General features: G+C 39.1%; 2 protein-coding genes across 2 annotated transcripts in view; one reads left to right on the forward strand and one right to left on the reverse strand.

Annotated features, from left to right (window-relative positions):
• LOC145449724 (atlastin-2-like) overlaps positions 1-20358 on the forward strand; it is a 214325-nt gene that overhangs the window by 54299 nt on the left and 139668 nt on the right. The gene's annotated exons all lie outside the window — the stretch shown is intronic.
• Positions 246-19684, reverse strand: LOC145450349 (serine/threonine-protein phosphatase 2A 56 kDa regulatory subunit gamma isoform-like). The gene is made up of 15 exons (XM_080328860.1): positions 19451-19684; positions 17072-17119; positions 16188-16347; positions 15314-15513; positions 11899-12009; positions 11425-11517; positions 8887-9017; positions 7060-7119; positions 6830-6992; positions 6321-6491; positions 3949-4076; positions 3128-3229; positions 2985-3057; positions 2451-2645; positions 246-1840 (listed from the first exon to the last, which is right to left on the reverse strand). Exons 1-15 carry the CDS (start codon positions 19472-19474, stop codon positions 1694-1696), a joined length of 1806 nt encoding a protein of 601 aa, XP_080184986.1. The 5' UTR covers positions 19475-19684; the 3' UTR covers positions 246-1693.

Consider the following 20358-nt stretch of genomic DNA (forward strand, 5'->3'; position numbering starts at 1 on the left):
AGCTGGTAATAGCTCATTTATCAGCCCATTATAATAGTTTCTTTTGCTATGACAAACACATTTTCAGGTCTCGTAGGGTCCTACATCGACAAATGTTACTCCTCGAGTCACGCAACTGTGCAGCAATAATATTAATTCCAACCTAATTTGGAAAAGTTGAAAGCTTCGTAGCTGTCCAACTACGACATAGCACGAACACCTCACTTCACCCCTGTTCTCCACGATGACCAAAACAAAACCGCACACTCGATCGAACCATCGTATATTTCAAGTGATTACCGACGAAAACGCGACCGGGAACCTCACGATACAAAACCGTCTCGCGTTACACGGGCACACCGATCCCCGTTTCGCGCGCGCGCGGGCGATAATCGAATCGTCCGGACTCCCGCCCAATTACGACCCGAGCCGTGATCGCCGTCTTGTGCAAGGAATTGAATAGTACAGTATATACAACGACGGATGAAACAACAACGTAAGAAATTTCCTAAGAAAAATATACGCGCTCGAAAGGGTTATTTCTGCCAGCCGTGCGGGACAACGTTTCTACGATACGCGCCAATAAACCAAACCTCCACAAGCGATAAATGCGACATCACCTGGGTTTTACGAGCGTAACAACATAACTTAATGTCACTCACCATAAATACAAAATACTTTCAAAGCAGAGAGCCCCTACAGAATCTATGGATACTTTCATGGTTGTTACCAACCTAGAAACAGAATTCCGATGACGACCCGATCTTAGCGCGACAACACAGCAACACATTTCGACAGTGTCATGCAATTACTAGGACGTCACAGTTATTAAGAGCCGCGAATGGTGCCGAAATAACGAATTGCGGACGGGTTTGGTTGACGACCAGTGACAGCAAAAACGAAATATCTCCTTGAATCCAGGCCATGAGATAACTCATTTAATCGCTACAATTATAAATTCACGAACAGCATATGTAATCTGACTTTTGGACAGGCCAAAAACAATGCCTATATGCTTCACATAGACCGAATAAAGCACACATTCGCGATCAACCTAGTCATAACCAACGCCGGTATCGTAGACGTTTATGCCGTTGCTACTACATTGCGCGATACAAAAAATAAACCGCCCGAGCCAGCATGATTCCCTCTAAATACGATGGGTGTACAGAAAACAGTAAGGAATGAACACTTCATTGAACGTCCCGATACATAAAAACCGGGGCCTGAATCGGTCTACGCTAGGAGCTGGGATGAGTATCACACGTTATAACGTCACAACAGTACGACGTGACGTGGAACATTCAAATATGAATCTTTTCATGCTACCACGGAGAATATAACGCCAGATCTACATCACATAAAAAGAATTTGGTATTTTTCAGACCATGCATATATCATTGTGCTTTGTGATAATGCAATCAAAACTATAATTTTCATGGAAAATCAACTCTTAGTGGCATTTCAGTGTTCGAAAAACATCATCTATCAATACTCGACTCAAATTCGAGCCCTCGAACCCAGCCCTAGCGTAGAGCGCCCCCCTGAAAATCGGCCAGCAGACTGTAGATATATATATCGAACACCATCGATCCCGCCGGGATAATTGCGTTACACGGAATCGGCACGGGCACACTACGTTCTTGGGACACGGCGTTAAGACAAACACATTTTCGTTCAACTGTCGTACGTATAGGCCGAGGACGGGCTGGGCCTAAGTGTTGTTGTTCTCCACGTTGGTGGTGAGGTTCTCCTCGGCGCGCCTGTGGTTCTCCAGCGCCGTGGCGGTGTACATGTCCTGGGGCAGCTCGGACTTTCGACGGATCAGGTTGCGGCCCGCTTTTTTCAAAACTTTCTTGCCCTGCGCCACAGAAAAACAAATTTGTGGACAAACATTCCCCCGAGATAAATTTGGACACGTTGATATTTTGCGTATTCCATTTCACGTTATTAGAAGGTGAAATCAATACCACGAAGAAAAACGTAGGGAGCATTTTAGGTTTGACCACAGGGTTGTAATGACTAACTCGCGATTTGTTTGTGACTCAACTTGACTCGAGTAATTTTCGCAAAATGCGGAACATGACTCTACTCGACACGAGTCAATTTGTGTATTGACTCAAGACTCAGACAGCCAAGACAGGCATTTCATCGGAACTTCGAAGAAGAGTGAAGTTACCACATTATTGGTAATTCGTCTATCGGTACTGGCAGGTACTTGGAAAAATAGGGCCAGAAACTGATAAGAATGCGAAGAATGAGTATATCATCGAAGCAGAGTTGTAAAAACTGGGGTGAACATGACTTGGACTTGAACTTGAACAGTGAACGTCCTGACTTGGACTTGACTAGGGATGAACTGAAAATGACTCGGGTCAAAACTATAAAAGCATGATTATCTTGCGACTTGGCTACAACCCTGATGTCGCGATAGATACATAACGAATACAACTCAAACGTGGTCCGGTCACCTCTTCCGCCTCCTTGCTGACGTGCGCCGGACTGAGGTCCTCGTCGATATCGGTGTCCATGCTCTGGTTGAGCTGGCCCGCCGCGGAATACGGGGCGTCCCCGCATCCAAGCATGGCCATGAGAGGATTGTCTGCCGCCGCGATAATGGAATCCGTGAACGGCGTTAACGTACCCTTACTGAATAATTTTTGTGCCTGAAAAAATATGACATTGAAAAGATGCGGATTTTTGTTACATCTTCTCTTGTTGGAATCATAAAAATTTTGGAGTCGGACTCTGTTAAACATCATTTTTTGTAACCGAGTCCTGCAAATTATGGGCTGGAATGTGTATCATTTTCACATCTTTTCCATGCAATCGTAATCGACCACAACGAGATATCGCTGGAACTGTGATCGTAATCGTTGCAGAAGTAATTGCAATCGATCAATTTATTCCAGTAATAGCCTCATGTCTGATGCCACCACATCATTTTAAAATAAATCAAGAAGTCAAGGACCTAATGAAATGTGAAACCCGTCGCTTTCTCGTACCTGAGGATTTTTCACAGCCAATTTGGAAAGTTTATCCCAACAGTCTTCTCTCTCCTTTTGCTTTTCTTTCTCTCTAAAGATATAGAAGACGGTCAGATCTCGTTAACGCAATGAAACACGGGTCCGAGCTTAAATCGACGTACTTTTGCTTCGCCAATTTGTATTTCTGAGTGCATTCGTCGAAAAGCGTCTGGTTCATCTCCATGAATATTTTTAAGGCGTTATAGATGAGACCGTGGATCGTTCTGAACGAAAAAGTAACACATTATCAAAAATCCAACGCAGATCACAAAGGAAGTACTAGGGCTAAGCAATGCGATACTGAGTTGAATAAAGTATCATTCATTATGCGCCGCTAGACTACGGATGACGCGGAAAGTTCAAATAGGTACAAACTTGTGCCTTGTACAAACTACCCATTTAGTTAGTTGGCGGTCAACTGACTACCGGTTTTTGAGTAGTTCTAGTTCTAGTTGCGGAATTTGAAAATTGAGTAGTTCTAATTTTAGTTGCTAGTTTAAAAAAATGAGTAGTCCTAGTTCTAGTTCTAGTTGCGGAATATGAAAATTGAGTAGTTCTAATTTTAGTTGCTAGTTTAAAAAAATGAGTAGTCCTAGTTCTAGTTCTAGTTGCGGAATTCGAAAATAGAGTAGTTCTAATTTTAGTTGCTAGTTTAAAAAAATGAGTAGTCCTAGTTCTAGTTCTAGTTGGGTATTCTGAAAATTGAGTGGTTCTAGTTCTAGTTCTGAGTTTTAAAAAGTGAGTAGTTTTGCGGATTTAACATGTTTCGTATGCTACTATACGACCAAATAAGGTTTCAAGTGGGAAATGGTACCAATGCTATAATTTCAGTTTCAGCACTTGAAAAACTCCTCCCTCACTGCTCGACACGAATCAGTACAATTAATACTCAAATCAGATTCCAGTACTGCAATCCTTGCGCCGAGCCCTGCTGAGTACTCACTTGTTCCAGTGTGACTTTGAATTTCTGTACAGAGCCGGAAATATGATGGGCAGCACAGTTTCCGTGTTGTCGCTCACCAGACTCATGATGTACTCGTTATTCCAAAAGTACAGCGCTCGTTCCGCTACCTGAAATGGATCAGTATTGCCGTTTAGATTCATATTAATATTTTCATCGTAATATCCTCTTGGATAACGCCATGAAAGCGGGAAGCTAGTTCTGTTTTACGAATCAACTACTTTTCAAAATTTCCATTCAACTCAAAACTGAGGAGTGAGTGAAATGAATTTTTTCTCTAAATTTGACTGGCTATTAAATAAATTGGCTAAAAAAACGCTGCACACCAAATATGACTCAATTCCAGCCAGTAGTAGCTGTTTGAGTTACAAAATTTGAATTTCCTAAAAATTCTCACTAATTTTTACAGTCAACCCCACGGAATTGTCAAATTGTCTAAAAAACGCTGAACGCCAAATTTGACTCCATTCCCTCCTGTAGAAGTGAAGCTATTGGAGTTAAATTTAAATTTAATAAAAAATTTAATTTCTCAAATTTCAGTCAACGTCACGAAATTGTCAAGTTGTCTGAAAAAACATTGCAACAAACAAATTTGGCTCAATACCGACCAGCAGGCGCGTAGCCAGGGGGGGGGGTTTCGGGGGTCGAAACCCCCTCCTTTAGAAACGCGAAACCCCCTCCTTTAACGCGAAACCTTGCTCTTTTTAAATGACCGCTCTGACGCTAATACTCGTTTGCAATTCAATAAGTCATATTATCAGTATTGCGCGCGGCGAATTAACAGAAGGCGCGGCCAATTAACGAAAGACGTGTTGCTAATTAGCGAGATTCGTCTGTGGGCATTGCACTGCACAATGTAACGCGACACGATCTCCCGCTGAGATGATTGGCGAAATCGGGTCATTCATTGTCGCGCGTTCGGCAATCATTACTAGCCTGATTTACCGCGTCTCCAACAAGCCTAATTCCGCTGGCTTGAATAATCACATCTGCAATAGGCCCGCGTCGCACGATATTGTCACTGGCCTTCACAATCACATCTGCATTGGCTTGGTGTGCACGATATCTTCGTAGGCCTACACAATCGCATCTGGAATAGGCCTAGTACTAAAGATATCGCTAGCCTAACTACCGCGTCTTGGGATGGGCTTTGGCTCCTATTTCTGGATGGCTTAGATAAAATGCTATTAAGTATATGCTGATTAGCGATTGTGATTAAAGAGTGACATCTCGTAACTGAATGACATCGAATGTCCGCAATCATGTTCGACCCGTGCCTACAAACATGCGTAATTGATTTCCACTAGTCTTCAGTTATAGTCCAGTAGGCTTGAGTTATAAGAGGTAAAGGTTTGAACCACCTGAAATCGGCGTCATTATAGCACACATATTCCATAAAAACTCGTACATTTTTACTTGCCTAAATCGTCGCCGAGGCTACGTAAGACGCAAGACGCATTGATGAGCGGGCGTATTTAATTGTTGGACGCTTTGACAAGCGCGCGAATTTAATTGTTCAGCGCGTTGATAAGCGCGCGTATTCAAATGTTCAACTCGTGCGTATTTCATTGTTCACGACAGATCAGGGAGTCGCTAATTAACAGCACTTCCGGACTCGTCGACAAGCTTATCATACGCCTATAATCGCCAACACGGGATGTTGTATAATCGTTATTTACGCATCGCATGTACTTAACCCTAATGAATCAATGCTACGTTACTAAATTCGGAAAAATCGAAACCCCCCCTTTTATTTCAAACCCCCCCCTTATTTTTCGGCTGGCTACGCGCCTGCCGACCAGTAAAAGTGAAATTATTGTAGTTACAAAATTTGAATTATTTACAAAAAATGCGTTTCCTTAAATTTTCCAGTCAACCCCACGAAGTTCTTTAGTTGCTCAAGAAAAAAAAACAATGCACATAAAATTTAGCTCAATTGTAACCCGTAGAAGTTATTGGAGTTCAAAATTCGTGATGTGAAAAAAGAGTATTTACAGCAGGAAATTTTTCAAATATCAATTAAAAAACTACCCACAGTACTATTATTCCAAAGCGGTCGTTGATAATCAAGTAGATGTAGAAGTAATATTCAAAATTCAAACTCAACTACAAGTAGAAGTAGGAATTTCCAAGTAAAAGTACCGCAAGTATTCTAGACCGTAGTGGTTGCATATAAAAAATGAAAACTATCAAGTAGATCGTATCAATGAAAACATATGGAGATATTAATCCAGCCTCAGATATTGAATCTTGAACCTGTTTGGCTTTCCAAAATGGCCAGCACAGGCCTAGCAACGAAAACAACAAAAGTACACATATTATAGCAGGCAACAAATGAAATCTGTGGCGCTGACCTGAAAATGTGGACTCGACACGCTCTTTGAAAGCTGCTTGAAAAGCGGAGTCATAATCTTGGTGAACTCGGTCGGCTCGATGACGTCGAGAATTTCCTCGAGCTCGTTCAGAAACATCACCTCTTTCGGACTGTGAACTTTCGGCCAGAACTTCAGCAAGCCGTCGACCACCTGACACGAACAAATCCTGTTTAGCCCGTCGCGAAAATTACAAGCGCGAGACGTCACTAGAACAGCCACGAGCAGATTTTGACAGCTAGAAGATTCTTAATTTTTCGAAATTAGATTTAAAATCGGAATTATATAAGCATATTTTTTACAGATTAGATCAAAATTAGAGTTACTGAATTTGCAAAAACTTGAAAATGCATTTTTTTCTAACCAGGGATTGAATTAAATTTCCCAGTTTTTGCGAATTCACTAATTCTATTTCTAATCTAAGTTTGAAATTTCTCTAGTAGCCCTCTGCTGGTGGGAATCCTAACGTGTTACAGTAAAATAATCCTCACCGATTTGGTGAGGGCCGAGTCCTTCTCGAGGAACTGCACTACGCAGTAGGCCAACTGCGGGTGATACACGCTCAGCGACCGCGCCTTGTGGAGAGGTATCAGGACTTGAACCAGGAATACTTTGTGCTCTTCTTTTAGCGGGAGTGCGAAACCGTTGATAATGCTGCGGAAAAATACAAAATACATAGAAATCGTCAGGAATCGTCTCTCTGACCGCATAAAAAACGTACCTGCCCAAAATTTCTAGCAACTCTGCGATTCCATTATGTCTCTCCATTTCGTAAATGAATCTAAATACGAAATATGCCATCATTCGAGTTTTCAACAACACAATTTAAACAGACTCCTGGATGTACATAACTTCCAATACACTATTGAGTAACATATTGATATTGAAATAAACCGAAATATCTTGGGCTGACACCCGTCAGGGGTCTTATCACCGAATATGACGTCACAGGCATGAAAATTCGAATAATCGGACAAGTTCTTTAAATTTGAAAACAATTCAAACAGAATCAACTATCCCAGAAACAGATAGTAAGAAACGCTGCAACGTGCCTACTATGTGTGATAAAAGTCATTTCCGATAACGTTCGCCCTCTATCAAATATTTAGCGAGCTAGCTAGCTGTACAAATATAAGGTACGCCGGTATTGAAACAAGACGTCATAATTGGTAGGAGATGGTCACAGAAACCGTCATAACATCTGGAATTGTGGACGGGTAAGTAGGCTACTAAATAAGGCGGTCTTACAAACACGCATGGCCTAACATACAAGACGCATTTCAATTGCTCAGGAATGGAGCCGGTATCAAAGTATCAATCAAATTGACGTCACTACAATATAAATGATGTGGCAAGTTAAAATATGTACCCTTTGTGCGACCACAAACAATATAATGCTAGTTCAACGTAATATTAATGATTTAGTATTTTTCACTCATACCTAATTTCATTGCACTTTGTTACCACGACTAAACAGTTATGTCATTTCAACTAACATATAAGCTATGTATTAGATGTTTTTTATGCTGCGATACGACCAATAGAGCTTTACAGCCTCCCATATTAGAAAATACTCGTTGATAAATCAACAATCAGTGGCAAGGAGCGCATGATTTCTCTCCAATCAACACGAATCGTTGAAATTAATACGTGCACTCGATTCAATTCTGCAAATAAATGAACACATGAATATAAAAGATAAACGGGACGGAATTCGCGCTAAGGTAGTCAGTCAGTGTTGAATGATTATAGGAAAGATCAATAAGCATCACACCTCCGACACACCTACCAGGCTATACATAACTCGGGTGCAAAGACATTACGATTAATAACCGAGAAATTTCTGCTACACTCATTCATTTCGTTGCAACAGATGGAATACCTAATGTATTGCTAGTTAATCATAAATTGTAAGTACGGCCTGGCACAGTAATTTGAGTACTTCAATCCGAATCAAGTATTAATTTTCATGATTCCGGTTGAGCAGTGACAGATGATTGTTTTGAGTAATGAATTTACACCCTCTTTTCAACTAAGAGTTGAATTATCAATGAGAATTATATTTCGTTACTCTTGGAAGCCTTGAAACCTCGATTGGTCGTACCGCGGCATCCGAAAAACCAGCATAAACCAACGCACGTTAGTGGAAATGACTTGGAAATGAGTTTTATTTGAAGTCAGTATCAAACCATACAATTGCCACAAAGCACAATGACATAGGTCTGATCGCTGTACCTTTTTCGGAAATATACAAAAAACGCTTAGAGGTAGCCTACAGAGCCTAATAATACGTTCGAATAATGTAGCCCCTGATGAATGTGAGTTTCAAAAGCTTCGGGTAATAAATATTGACATATTATTCAAATATACGAGGTAATGACGTAGGTATGGTCAATGGTCGTAAAAATATATATTTTACATATTTTCTATGTGGTCACACAAAAGGTAGCCTGCATATTTGAACTTGCCGCATCATCATGGGCGATACTCAAACTCAAACGCTCGATTTCGCTCAGTACTACTGATAAGCAACTTGCACGGAACGTACTTATAGAATATATTGTTGATATTCTTCCTAATGTAGGCTCGCAGGCCGAGAAATTTTCCGTAAATGCGATGCAGAGTGGTCTTCAAGAAATCGCGTTCGCGAGGATCTTCGCTGTCGAACAGATTCAAAAGCTGCAAAGCACCGCAAAAGATGAGAGAACGAAAGTTGTAAACAAGTTGCCACGCAAGAACTCTCGACTAGATACCGACCAATATACCAACAGATATAATCACTAGCTTTATGTAAAGTTTTCATTCTCGTTTGGACATAGCGTCGTCGTGATTAACTTTGAAACAGTGAGACAAACAAACATGACCAGGATATGGCCCAAAACAAACGAAAATTAAACAAAAACATGATTTTCATCAATTTTAAAATTAGATCTCGAAATTTGTAAAAATGGATTTAAGTCACTTTAATACCACTGCGACGATATGGCATCTAGTTTAAGGCGCATTTCTAAAGCTTCAGAGCTTTGATTTGTACAGCTACACAGTCATTCCAATGTTTGGACATGAAATAAACTAAAAAGTTTGAATCTGGACACATGTAAGCTGTAAGAAATATTATCAATAATCCCAGTCTACCAATAACAGATCATACTTCTCCGACTCCATACTACTAACCTGTGACGTCGTGAAAATTGCCGATAGTAATTGTACAGTGTTATATCGTTTTGATAGCATCGTCGAATCAATAATAATCGGTTGGGCTGTAGCCTGGAAGGTGTCTTCATTAGGGGTGTTCAAAAATGACTTTTTCTCTCAAATTCTACTGGCTACTTGATAAAATTGTTAGTTACTTAATTGAAGCCTGCACGCCAAATTTGGTTCAATTCCAACCAGTAGCCGCATCGCTACAGGAGAAGAAAGTTTTTCATTTAGTATAAAAAATGAATAAAAAAAATTTCTAAATTTTCTGTTCACCCACGAAATTGTTAAGTTGTCTATAAAAATAATGCTCACTAAATTTGGCTCAATTCCAACTTCTGGAAATGGAGTTATTGCAATCGAAAAATTTTGGATTTGAATAAAATAGTATTTACGGTGACCAATTCTTCAATTATTTATCATAGTCGTGCCCACCGTAAATACTATTTTATTCAAATCCAAATTTTTCGACATCAATAACTCGGCTTCCGCTGGTTGGAATTGAGCCAAATTTGGTGAACATCGCTTCTATAGAAAACCGAACAATTTCATGGGGTGAACAGAAAATTTTGAAATTTGTTTTAGTAATTTTTTTATAATAAATAAAAAAAATTCTTCTCCTGTAGCAATGCGGCTACTTGTTGGAATTGAACCAAATTTGGTGTGCAGGCTTCAATTACGTAACCTAGCAATTTTATCAAGTAGCCATAAGAATTTGAGGAAAAAAGTCATTTTTGAACACCCCTAGTCTTCATTTAGCTTGTGCTGATTCTACTTATGTTACGCCCTGTTAATAGGACACTTCACGGTTATATAAATGCACAATTTATGATAATTTTGCAATCATGCAGCACACATACATGTAGCTTGCTGCCAGCAAAACCGTATCACGCAGAATGCGATTTATTCGATAAATAATTTATGACCTCGTGCTTGTTTGTTATTCGTTACCGCAAATGACCGAACACCTTGAGAGTCTGTCGGAAAAAAATACTACACCAAATTAGTCCAATATCAACCCGTCTGAACAAGGGAAATGTATTACCATTGCTAGTCGACTGTTTACAGGAGGGATCACCAACACGCGGCCTGATTTGAGATTTCGGAAGAATGCTTAATAAAGCCTTTTGAAATGTATTTCAGTTTAAAAATATTATTGTTGTTGGTCAAATCAAGTCATTATCTTCTACTCGACATCACTATTCCCCACTAGCTGATACGGCTTCGGCGATGGTAATAGCATTCCATCGATGAAGAATCGGTTGATATGAATGGGATATTGCCTTGACGTGCGATAGCCCAGACACTGCCAAGACCGAGACACTTGAAAAACGACTTGGGGCATCTCCGCAAGATCAAGCTTTGCGTCTAGGTAACCCCAATACCGATTCTTTACTCGGCAAAAAGCGTTGTCGGTTATCGTACGCAGCTCATAGTTCAAAATAAAATGAAAGTGATAATCATAATATTTGCATTTCTTTAATAAAATATTGCTTTTTTGTGGTAATTATGCCCTTGTCGAGTTGTACTGTCTTAAAAACGTGGTTGAATTCGATTTGAAAGTGGTCCACGACCCGTTTTGAGTTGGCGACCCCTGCAAGAGTACGTAGAATATTGTTCTTGTGTGAATCTAACCTAAGCCACCGTGTTAAGGTCAATTGGTCAAACATCAACAAGCCGTAGATAAATCTTTCTATGAAGCTATAAGAATCTTATGGCACCCAACTCAAAAAGTAATATTTGATGTAGCTCTACTATTGTTTCAACACGCACCCTATATTCCTCAAGACCACGCCTCTAGTAAACAGCCCGTCTAACCATATATTACAGTAGCGAAGAAACATACCGGGCTACTGGATATACAAAATTACAACCTACAAGGCCTCACCTCGAGGACAAACTTTTGGTCGATAAATTTCTTTGCAATAGGCGGGTGAAAATCGGGCGATTCCAAGAAGCGTAAAAAGAACTCGTACACGAGCTAAACACAAATAAAATCGTGTAAATCATCTCACGTTGCAGTGTCCAAGGATATACTTAAAACTATGCACAAGAATAGGATTTCGGATCTAGCATTACCTCTTAGAAACGACTAAATTATTTCTTAATAACCAAGCCAAATCTCAGAATGTAAGCCACCAGACTTGGACAACTAGATAATTCTAGTTATTCAATCAGACTAATTAGAGCAAAACGGCAGAAATCTAACTGTAATCTAATTACTGCTTTTCCGTAAAAATGTTTGATTTCGTACTCATTCGGATTTCAATTCAATTTCAAAGTTTTTTTGGGATTCAGCAATTCTATTCTAATCCAAGTTTGGGAAAACTGAAAAAATTTCTAGTTTTTGGTATGTACCGACCTGGATATGTGGCCACGCGGCTTCCAAATTGGGTTCATCTTCCTCGGGGTCGTATTCGGCCCCGCTTGGGTTACTGAGCGGGGGCAGCGATCGAAATGTGTTCACAGCAAACTGCAATCAAAATAAAGATCCAATTCAAGTGATTCCACGCACATTGTTCTGTCTTTCATAAGCTGGAGAACTAAAATTGATGCATCGCAGAAAGGGCATTCCCACGACCTCTCAAAACCCACAACAAAGCATTTTGGAAATTCTGCCATTTAAACCAACGTATCCTATTTAAAAATGTACGTCACGTGATTGTCGGAGTGAATGCGCTAGTGCAAAATTCTAATCATCATAAATAATTTTACAACAATCCAGTGATGTTGCATTATATGTGGCATGCAAATGGAAATCGACCCATTCCAGATACAGACCAAGTACATAAAAAGTTGAGCCACGCACTAGTGGAATAACTATACCAGCCAGCAGACCTTTTACTGTAACACCCAATAGCTCAAGTCTTTGATACAACGTTGGCAAGGCCAAATTTCCCATCATTCAATAAGGAAGGTACGCTTTTTGTCAATTATTAGATTAAAGGAACATGGCATTGGCATAACATCAATACGACACGCAGTAAAATATGACCAGCGTTAACATCACGATAATGTGCCTCCTAATTACATGCTCATAATGAAGTAATTAGATTCTCAAAGCCACGACTAGTACAGGAACCATCCCCACAGGCTACAAATAGGATATTTGCTGTGGCTGTACACTAAATTTCAAAGAGTTGACCAATACCAGACAAATTATTGCTGCCAACCAAAGTAGGCTATTGTGTTATCACAAATGAAAATAAATCCATAGCTATGATTTCGTGAGCCCAGATTTTACATAATTGTATAAAAGTAGCCACAATTTGGCTTACTATTGAGTGCTGATGTCATACTATAAATATTTCTATAATTTAATGACCCATACCAGAGCAATTTGCTGCTAGAACCACATAAAAATCGAAAATGTTATATTTCCACACCATGTTGCTTGTACCAAGGAACGGGCTTGGCGAAATTTCAATTTGTATCAAAATTCCAAATAATTCGTAATTGTTTTGAGATGATATCGCAAGAGTTACAATTTGATCTCGACCTCCATATGATCCTCAAGTACTAGGCTGGAATTGAATTAGTTAAGGGAATCGTTCTTCGTATTATTCAATGGGAAATTGCATATAAGAATTCAATGTAGATATCCAGACTCTTCAAACAAACAGCTCAATAAAGCTATATTTTACACAGTCGACATTGCTGATGACTGCATAACGAATTTGCAGTCATATCCACAATGAGTAACCCGTCATATAAACCATTAATGTGGACTATAAGGAAGAAACATGAATCCCTCTACATTTAAAAACTTGCAAAGCTAACACACGCAGGATGCTTGGGCATGAAATTTTCATTATCAAAATGGCACCAGGTAATCACCAGACAGTGCTATGTCACTGGAAATCTCATTATGAATAGGCCTGTGGACTGCAAGTGTGTTAGCATGTTCCAGAATGGAATTTCAAGGATATATCATAAGAATTATGATGAAGCCCTATCATTAACACAGTCAGTTAAAGAGCTTCTTGGAGGTACAGAACTTCAATATACAATTGAATAGTATGGATACATATTGAAATAAACCTGAATATTTTTGACTGACACTCGTCAGCTGAATGTATTTGGGTTCATTTTAATATGAAGACATTATTCAATTGTGCAGTCAGCTCTGTGAGTTAACTATTGCTATCACAGTAGTGAGCATGGTCTTATGCTCGTGTGCTACATTTTCTTACACATTTTGCATTAAGGCAACCCTGGAGGCACAAAGTGAAATTTGGAGAACATGGGAAAATCGATTATACATAAACAACGAAAATCCTCTGGCCGATTTACAGTTTTTCTCTCATTGTCATTACTGCCATTACTGAAGCTGCGGTGGCAGCATGCAGACTGCCGAGCATGGATTTTAAAACTGGTCTGAAGCCCATGTGGTCATGTGTTGTGATATGTAACTCGACTCTTCCACAAAAGACAAAACTACATTGGTGAAAATTTGAATCGTAACCAAGGAATACAATGTTCTTGCTGCTGACTTCAACTCATCATTGAAAATTGTAGCCATCAGATATTTTATGAACTTGCAATCATGACCCTTCCCAATGATAGACAACATTTGGCCTCAAATTTAAGTCTACAACACTCGTAATAAATCTGACTGAACGATAGAAAAGTGGCCTTTAACCGGGGTCCAAACGAACCCAGGGGGGTTCACTGAGCCAGTCTAAGGGGTTCGTTGGTGATCAATGCACACTAGAAGTGTTCAAATATGACTCTTTTTCTCAAATAGCACTGGCTGCTTAATAAAATTGTTAGGTTAACCTAATTTAAGCCTACACACCAAATTTGGTTCAATTTCAACCAGTAGCTGGCAGTCTACTGGCAGCTGAACGACGCTTCCGCCTGATCGGCCATCTAGACGAGCAACCAGCCGCCGCCATCATCAATCACATTCCCACGGAGCCATGGCGCAGACGTGGCTGGAATCGGAGAACATGGCGCTCGACAATGGAGACTAGCGCAACGCGGGCTGTCACTTGAAGACGCCCACGACCGCCCACGTTAGAGACGCTTAACACGAACCCAAAACTGATTATCTCGATGTTCTTTTTGTCTCCTGTTTTCTTTTGCCCTTTTTTATTTTATCTAATTGAAAAGTCGATATATATATATATAGCCGCATTGCTACAGGAGAACAAAGTTTCTATTTATTATATAAAAATTAATATTCAAAAATTTTCTGTTCACCCCATGAAAGTGTTAGGTTGTCTATAGAAACGATGTTTACCAAATTTGATTTAATTCCAACCAGTGGAAGCAGAGTTATTGCCGTCGAAAAAATTTGGATTTGAAAAAAATAGTATCCATTGTGGCCAATTCTTTAATTATTTATTACAGTTGTGCCCACCGTAAATACTATTTTAGTCAAATCCAAATTTTTCGACGGCAATAACTCTTGCTTCCACTGGTTGGAATTAAATCAAATTTGGCATGTAGGCTTAAATTAGGTAACCTAACAATTATATCAAGTAGCCAGTGCACTTTTGAACACCCCTAATGCACACACCCAACTTAAACAGCAGGAATCACATTTTTCTCACTCTAAACATGTTTCTTTGAACAGATAAAAGAGTATCTGGGCCTATTTTGTAATTATCATGTCTGATGTCGAGTCAACACAAAAATTGACTCAAGTCGAGTCATTATCCATTTTTAAGAAAATGACTCGAGTCAAGTCAACGAAAAATTGTGACTCGCGTCATTACAACCCTGACGCATAGACAAGCTAGTATGCAACAAAACCATGATCGTCAACCTACCATTTGCACCGCTTCTGGGTATATCGCGTCTGTAATAACCCCTCTGTTATGAGTGACGTATTCCACCATTTCGTTCAGGGCGCCCCTCTTCACTTCCTTCCACTTGAGATCGCTCAGCGGATCGGTGAGAAAATCGAAAACGACGCAGCACTGCTGTAACTTTCGAACAAACAAACTTTCGACGTCGTTCGGTGCCGCATCTAAAGAATAAATGTCTATGCTCATAAACAGACTCTTGGAGGCACGTAACTTAAATATACAATTGAATAATATATTCGTGTTGAAATAAACTCGAATATTTTCGGCTGACACTCGTCAGGGGTAATCGTCAGCAACTACTTGAGATTTCAGAAGAACTTTGCAGTCAACAATTGCAGCACCAAATATGTCATCATCGGCATAAAATATTCGAATAATAGAGCCGAACAGATGATATTTCGTGCCAACAAGTACAAGTACAACAAGTCACCTTAATTAAAATTTCATATATTCAGGGCTATAACTGCGTCCCCGAGTGATATACCATATAAAGATAATTTAGATTTTTCGGACAATACGGTACCTATTTTACTGCAATTTGTGCGTTGTTCAGAATGTACTTTGAATTCAGGGATACGCTCAATCTAGGTTTCAAGGCGTCCAAGTTGGGAAAGAGGTATCGAAATTATACTTCTAGTTGATACGTTCACTCTTAGTGGAAAGGAGAGTGCAATTTTAGTACTCTAATCATTGTGCACAGCCCTACATAAAATTTTCACGACAGATTTTCAATTTATACACAACATGTAAAAGCTATCAGCACTGCATAACACGCAGAGGGATCAAAATATAAGTCAATTGCATATTCATCTGCTATCAATAAGAGAACGCTTACCTTTCAAAGCCGGCATTTTAACTAATTCCCTATTTTTCGAAATGTTGAAGCGCGACGAGCTTTGTTTCTTATCTTTTCTCACCAGAGGCCCCGTCCCGTACTTTTTGGTCAGTGGCGTAACGGGCGGACCGGCATTGTTATGTGGAGGGTGGGTCTTTTTCTAAATATAATTAGTAACAGGTTGACAGTTAACAGTTGACATACCATTGCGTCAATGATATGGCGCTACTGCCAATAGCATTACGAGCAAATAGAGCACGATAAAATTGTTGCAGCAGATGATTAAGAATCAAGATTTTCACCTTGAACATTGCAGTACCGTACTTGATAAACTGATAATTATAATTAATACAGACATTTCAAGATAAATATTACAGGTAAAACTACCGATGAATCTGTGGCAAGCAGTCATTGTAGTGCACCATCTACCATTAATCCAAATTGAACCCCACTTGCCTATAAAAACATTGGCAAGTTCCACCAATGAAATGTATACAGAGTAATCCCAAGTTATTTGGCTGACACACGATTTGTGACATGCTTTTATGGAGGCTATATATTCCACTAGCGCAAGAATATGTCAACATCTACCATCTATGAATTGTTGCTGCCAATTCTTTATCTCCCGAGAAATACGCTCGGCAAATATTTGGACTTGGTGTGCTAGGTGAGCAAATTACAGATGTACCCACTCTGTTGCGTTAGGTAACTGTTTAAATGAAATTAGTCAACCTTCTATCAAAAGCAATATCAATACTGTATTTTCCTCGATGTTCACGTATTCAAACCTCCTATCAATTGATATTTGTAACCAAATCGTGAATTCTCATTAAATAGTTTTCATGACAATAAATACCAGCTAGAAATGCTGTTGCGATACTTACATCATCTTCATCTTTGGATTTTGATGATGCATTAGACGGCTTAGATCCCTGAAAACAATGATGTCATAATTATAATAGATCCAAAGCATATATACGAGACACATCCATTGCTAATTTAATTCTTCTTACACTGTATTATTTTTAGGGGAGCTTCTTGGAGGTACAGAACTTCAATACACAATTGAATAGTATATTCATATTATACCGGATACTATTCAATTGTATTATTTTTACGAAGGATTGAAAAACTATTTGCACTACACTCATCTGGGGTCGAAGATACGCTCAGCCCCATGAAAAACACCGGGGTTTTGTCAATGAGAAAGTTGGGGCATGATTTTTAGTAAATGCAGAAACGAGTAGACCCTATGTAGTGTAGGCCCATGTAAAGAATGTGTACCATTGTTTCGTGTATGATATTAAAACTTCGATCTTTATACTACCGGAACCACATAATCCACCTGTAAGGCACCAGCGCTACGCAGTGCGTAACGTCACATATTTCAATCATGAATATTCGTATTTTGTACGGAGAACCGGAACATGGACATGATATCCTCATTTTATAGGTGCTGAATCTAGGCATGTACGGCGTGGTAAAGATCAATGTCAAGATGAGAAGTTCATTGTTGTGTGACTATGACATCTTAGTAGTGACATCAGAGCTTCGAGTTGAGTATTTGAATATGACACATTATGACGCCATAACAGTATTTGTGAAAATTTCAAATATGTACCTTTGTGGTATCGCAAATAATAGAACACCTGTTCTTCATCACATAAAAGATTATTCGGCATTTTTCGATCATACCTATTTCATTACACTTTTTGACAATGCTGTGGGTTGATCACGTCTTCACAGATATGACATTTCCACTAATGTGTGGACTGTGGAGCTTTGTACTATATATTTTTCTACTACACTACTGTGAAGTTTCAAGGCATACACAAGGGAAATAGTATAGAAACATCAATTCTCGTGGATAACGTAACCCGTACTCGTAGTGACAAGATAATTACAGTAGTAACTCGAAAAAAATTATCCCTCATTACTTGACTCAAAGCATTAGAATTGATAGCTTACTTGATTCAGATTATAATATTCGAATCGTTGTGCCCCGTCGTAGTTGAGAATCACTGACCTAGTGTGATTATTATACAAGTACGCTTTAGGACGACTTATCTAAAATTGACAGCAATTGTAACAGAATTTTTTCAGCTGACAAGAAAATTACAGTTAAGGTACTGAAGTTTTTACATCAACCATGCATCAAACTACTCCAGTACTCAAACCAATATAACGGACGGGATGGCTTTTCATGATATTCCTAATCTGTATTTATTCAACAAAATGCATTTACGATTCCCTCGATCATAATATGTCTGACCTCACTTGTATCGACTGCTATACTGATGTTAGCATTAGTTTATTAATACATTTCATCATTTCCAAACACCACAAGACTGCGACACGATGAAAAGACAGGAAGGTGTGAAACGACTTGGAGTATAGTCTTGGAAATCAGGCACTCACAATGCCTCATTCTCAAAATCATGACCTGCCTAAAATGGATTAGCACACGAAGGCAGCATAGCAGAAGCAGATAAGCTTATCAAACTGTTGCATATACAGTTGGTCTCTGCTGCTCACCGTAAATACTATTTTAAGCAATCAACAATTGTAAAAAAAATTTTTTTTTGAGATTTCATGAAGGAATAGATTGCACTTCGAAAATCCAATTTTACATTAACCATACTGCTTTAAAGTACATTTTACAATAATTTTTTTTGTGGAAACGGAACACCACATGGATTTTCAAGTCCGGGCCCCCCCCCAATTTTTGTTCATCCGTAACTTTTTTTTCATTGAGTTTAGAGCAAAAAAGTTGATTTCTTCCAATTCCTTGGCCCCAAAATTGTATAATAGACATTTTAATTGGTTCTCCGCCATCAATTTAAGCAAAAAATATCGATTTTAAAGATTTTTGCATGCAGCGCCACCTAGTGACAAGAGAATTTTCAATCGGATTATCTTTTGAACCGTTGGAAATTTTTCAATTTTGTTTTTTGTAATCCACTTAGAATTCTTAAAAGAACATCATTTGTAAATATTGGACAATTCTGAGGGCATGCATTACAAATGTCAAAAAATTTGCTAAATTATAATGGAATGAGTCTCAAATCAATACTCGATTCAGATTAGAGTACTGGAATCATTGTGCTTAGCCATAAAGAGAAGAGAAACTTAGGAGCAATTTATTACAATCATTATTTACACTAGTTTGATATATCACAATCACAAATCCCCAGAAGCCCAACAATGAGTCAATGATACTATTGTATACTACTGTATACCTTTATAGCTATTAACGAACTTACCTTGTCCTTTTTAGGCTTTACCATTTTCGCTAAGGACTTTATGATACCGATTTATCAATCAAACCGACTTCGCTGTGATCTCTTTATCGTACACAGCTATACAATCATCGTTCGCTTCCAGTAATGTGATTCGAAAATATTTTGCACAGAGGCCCGTCTTTTTAATATTCAATCGGCAATACACTCGATAATACTACCGCTGTAAATGTCAATTCATTCAAAATAAGACCAGATTCAGGATTTCATTTCGATAGCCAAAAACATCCACTATCGCTACAGTCCAATTCTACTAATTACCGGCTTCGAGCAACGACTAGGACACAGAAATGAATGTTCTCGTTAACATCGAATATAATAAAGTGCTCAGAAATTGAGATGTTCGGATCATATACGTCAAAATATATCTATAAACACATACTTTTAATGAATTAATAGTTGCATGAGTATTATCGATTAACGATTTTCGGAAAAAAACATGGTACATTAGATAGAGAGGACATGGGGGTCATAAATTGACTACATGTTTTGCTTCAGCAGCGCCGATCCCTGGGTCGCAGTATCGCGACTCACGATTGGTCAACGCTCAATGACGTCACGAGATTTTCTTCCTCCTACCGTGTCAACAAGCAACGGGTTCGGTAATGCAAACGGGATACGAACTAGGATACGCATCCTAGTTCGAACATTCCCTATAAATCTTATGACTTGATTTATAATGTGCCTTGAATGCGTAATAACAAACGCATGACTCGCATATGGCTCCTGCGTCGATGCCTGAAAACAGGCTTTGTGTCAATGCCAAAAACTCGTTACTCATCGTTAGCTCTCATGACATCACCGTTGACTTTGCCCTGGTCGACTGTGAGAGGCCTATTTCCAGAGTTTGAAGCTGCCCGGCATATTACTAG

This window comes from Botryllus schlosseri, chromosome 11 (genome assembly GCF_051294905.1).
Source record: "Botryllus schlosseri isolate E-star chromosome 11, Bs_hap1, whole genome shotgun sequence".
NCBI lineage: Eukaryota > Metazoa > Chordata > Ascidiacea > Stolidobranchia > Styelidae > Botryllus > Botryllus schlosseri.

Coding starts and splice junctions, on each gene's coding strand:
- LOC145450349 (XM_080328860.1), bottom strand. CDS start 19,474: ATGGTAAAGCCTAAAAAGGACAAG. Junction 7,120..8,886: donor ATCAACAATATATTCTATAA/GTACGTTCCGTG, acceptor TTTCGTATTTAG/ATTCATTTACGAAATGGAGA. Junction 6,492..6,829: donor ACTCGGCCCTCACCAAATCG/GTGAGGATTATT, acceptor TGTTCGTGTCAG/GTGGTCGACGGCTTGCTGAA.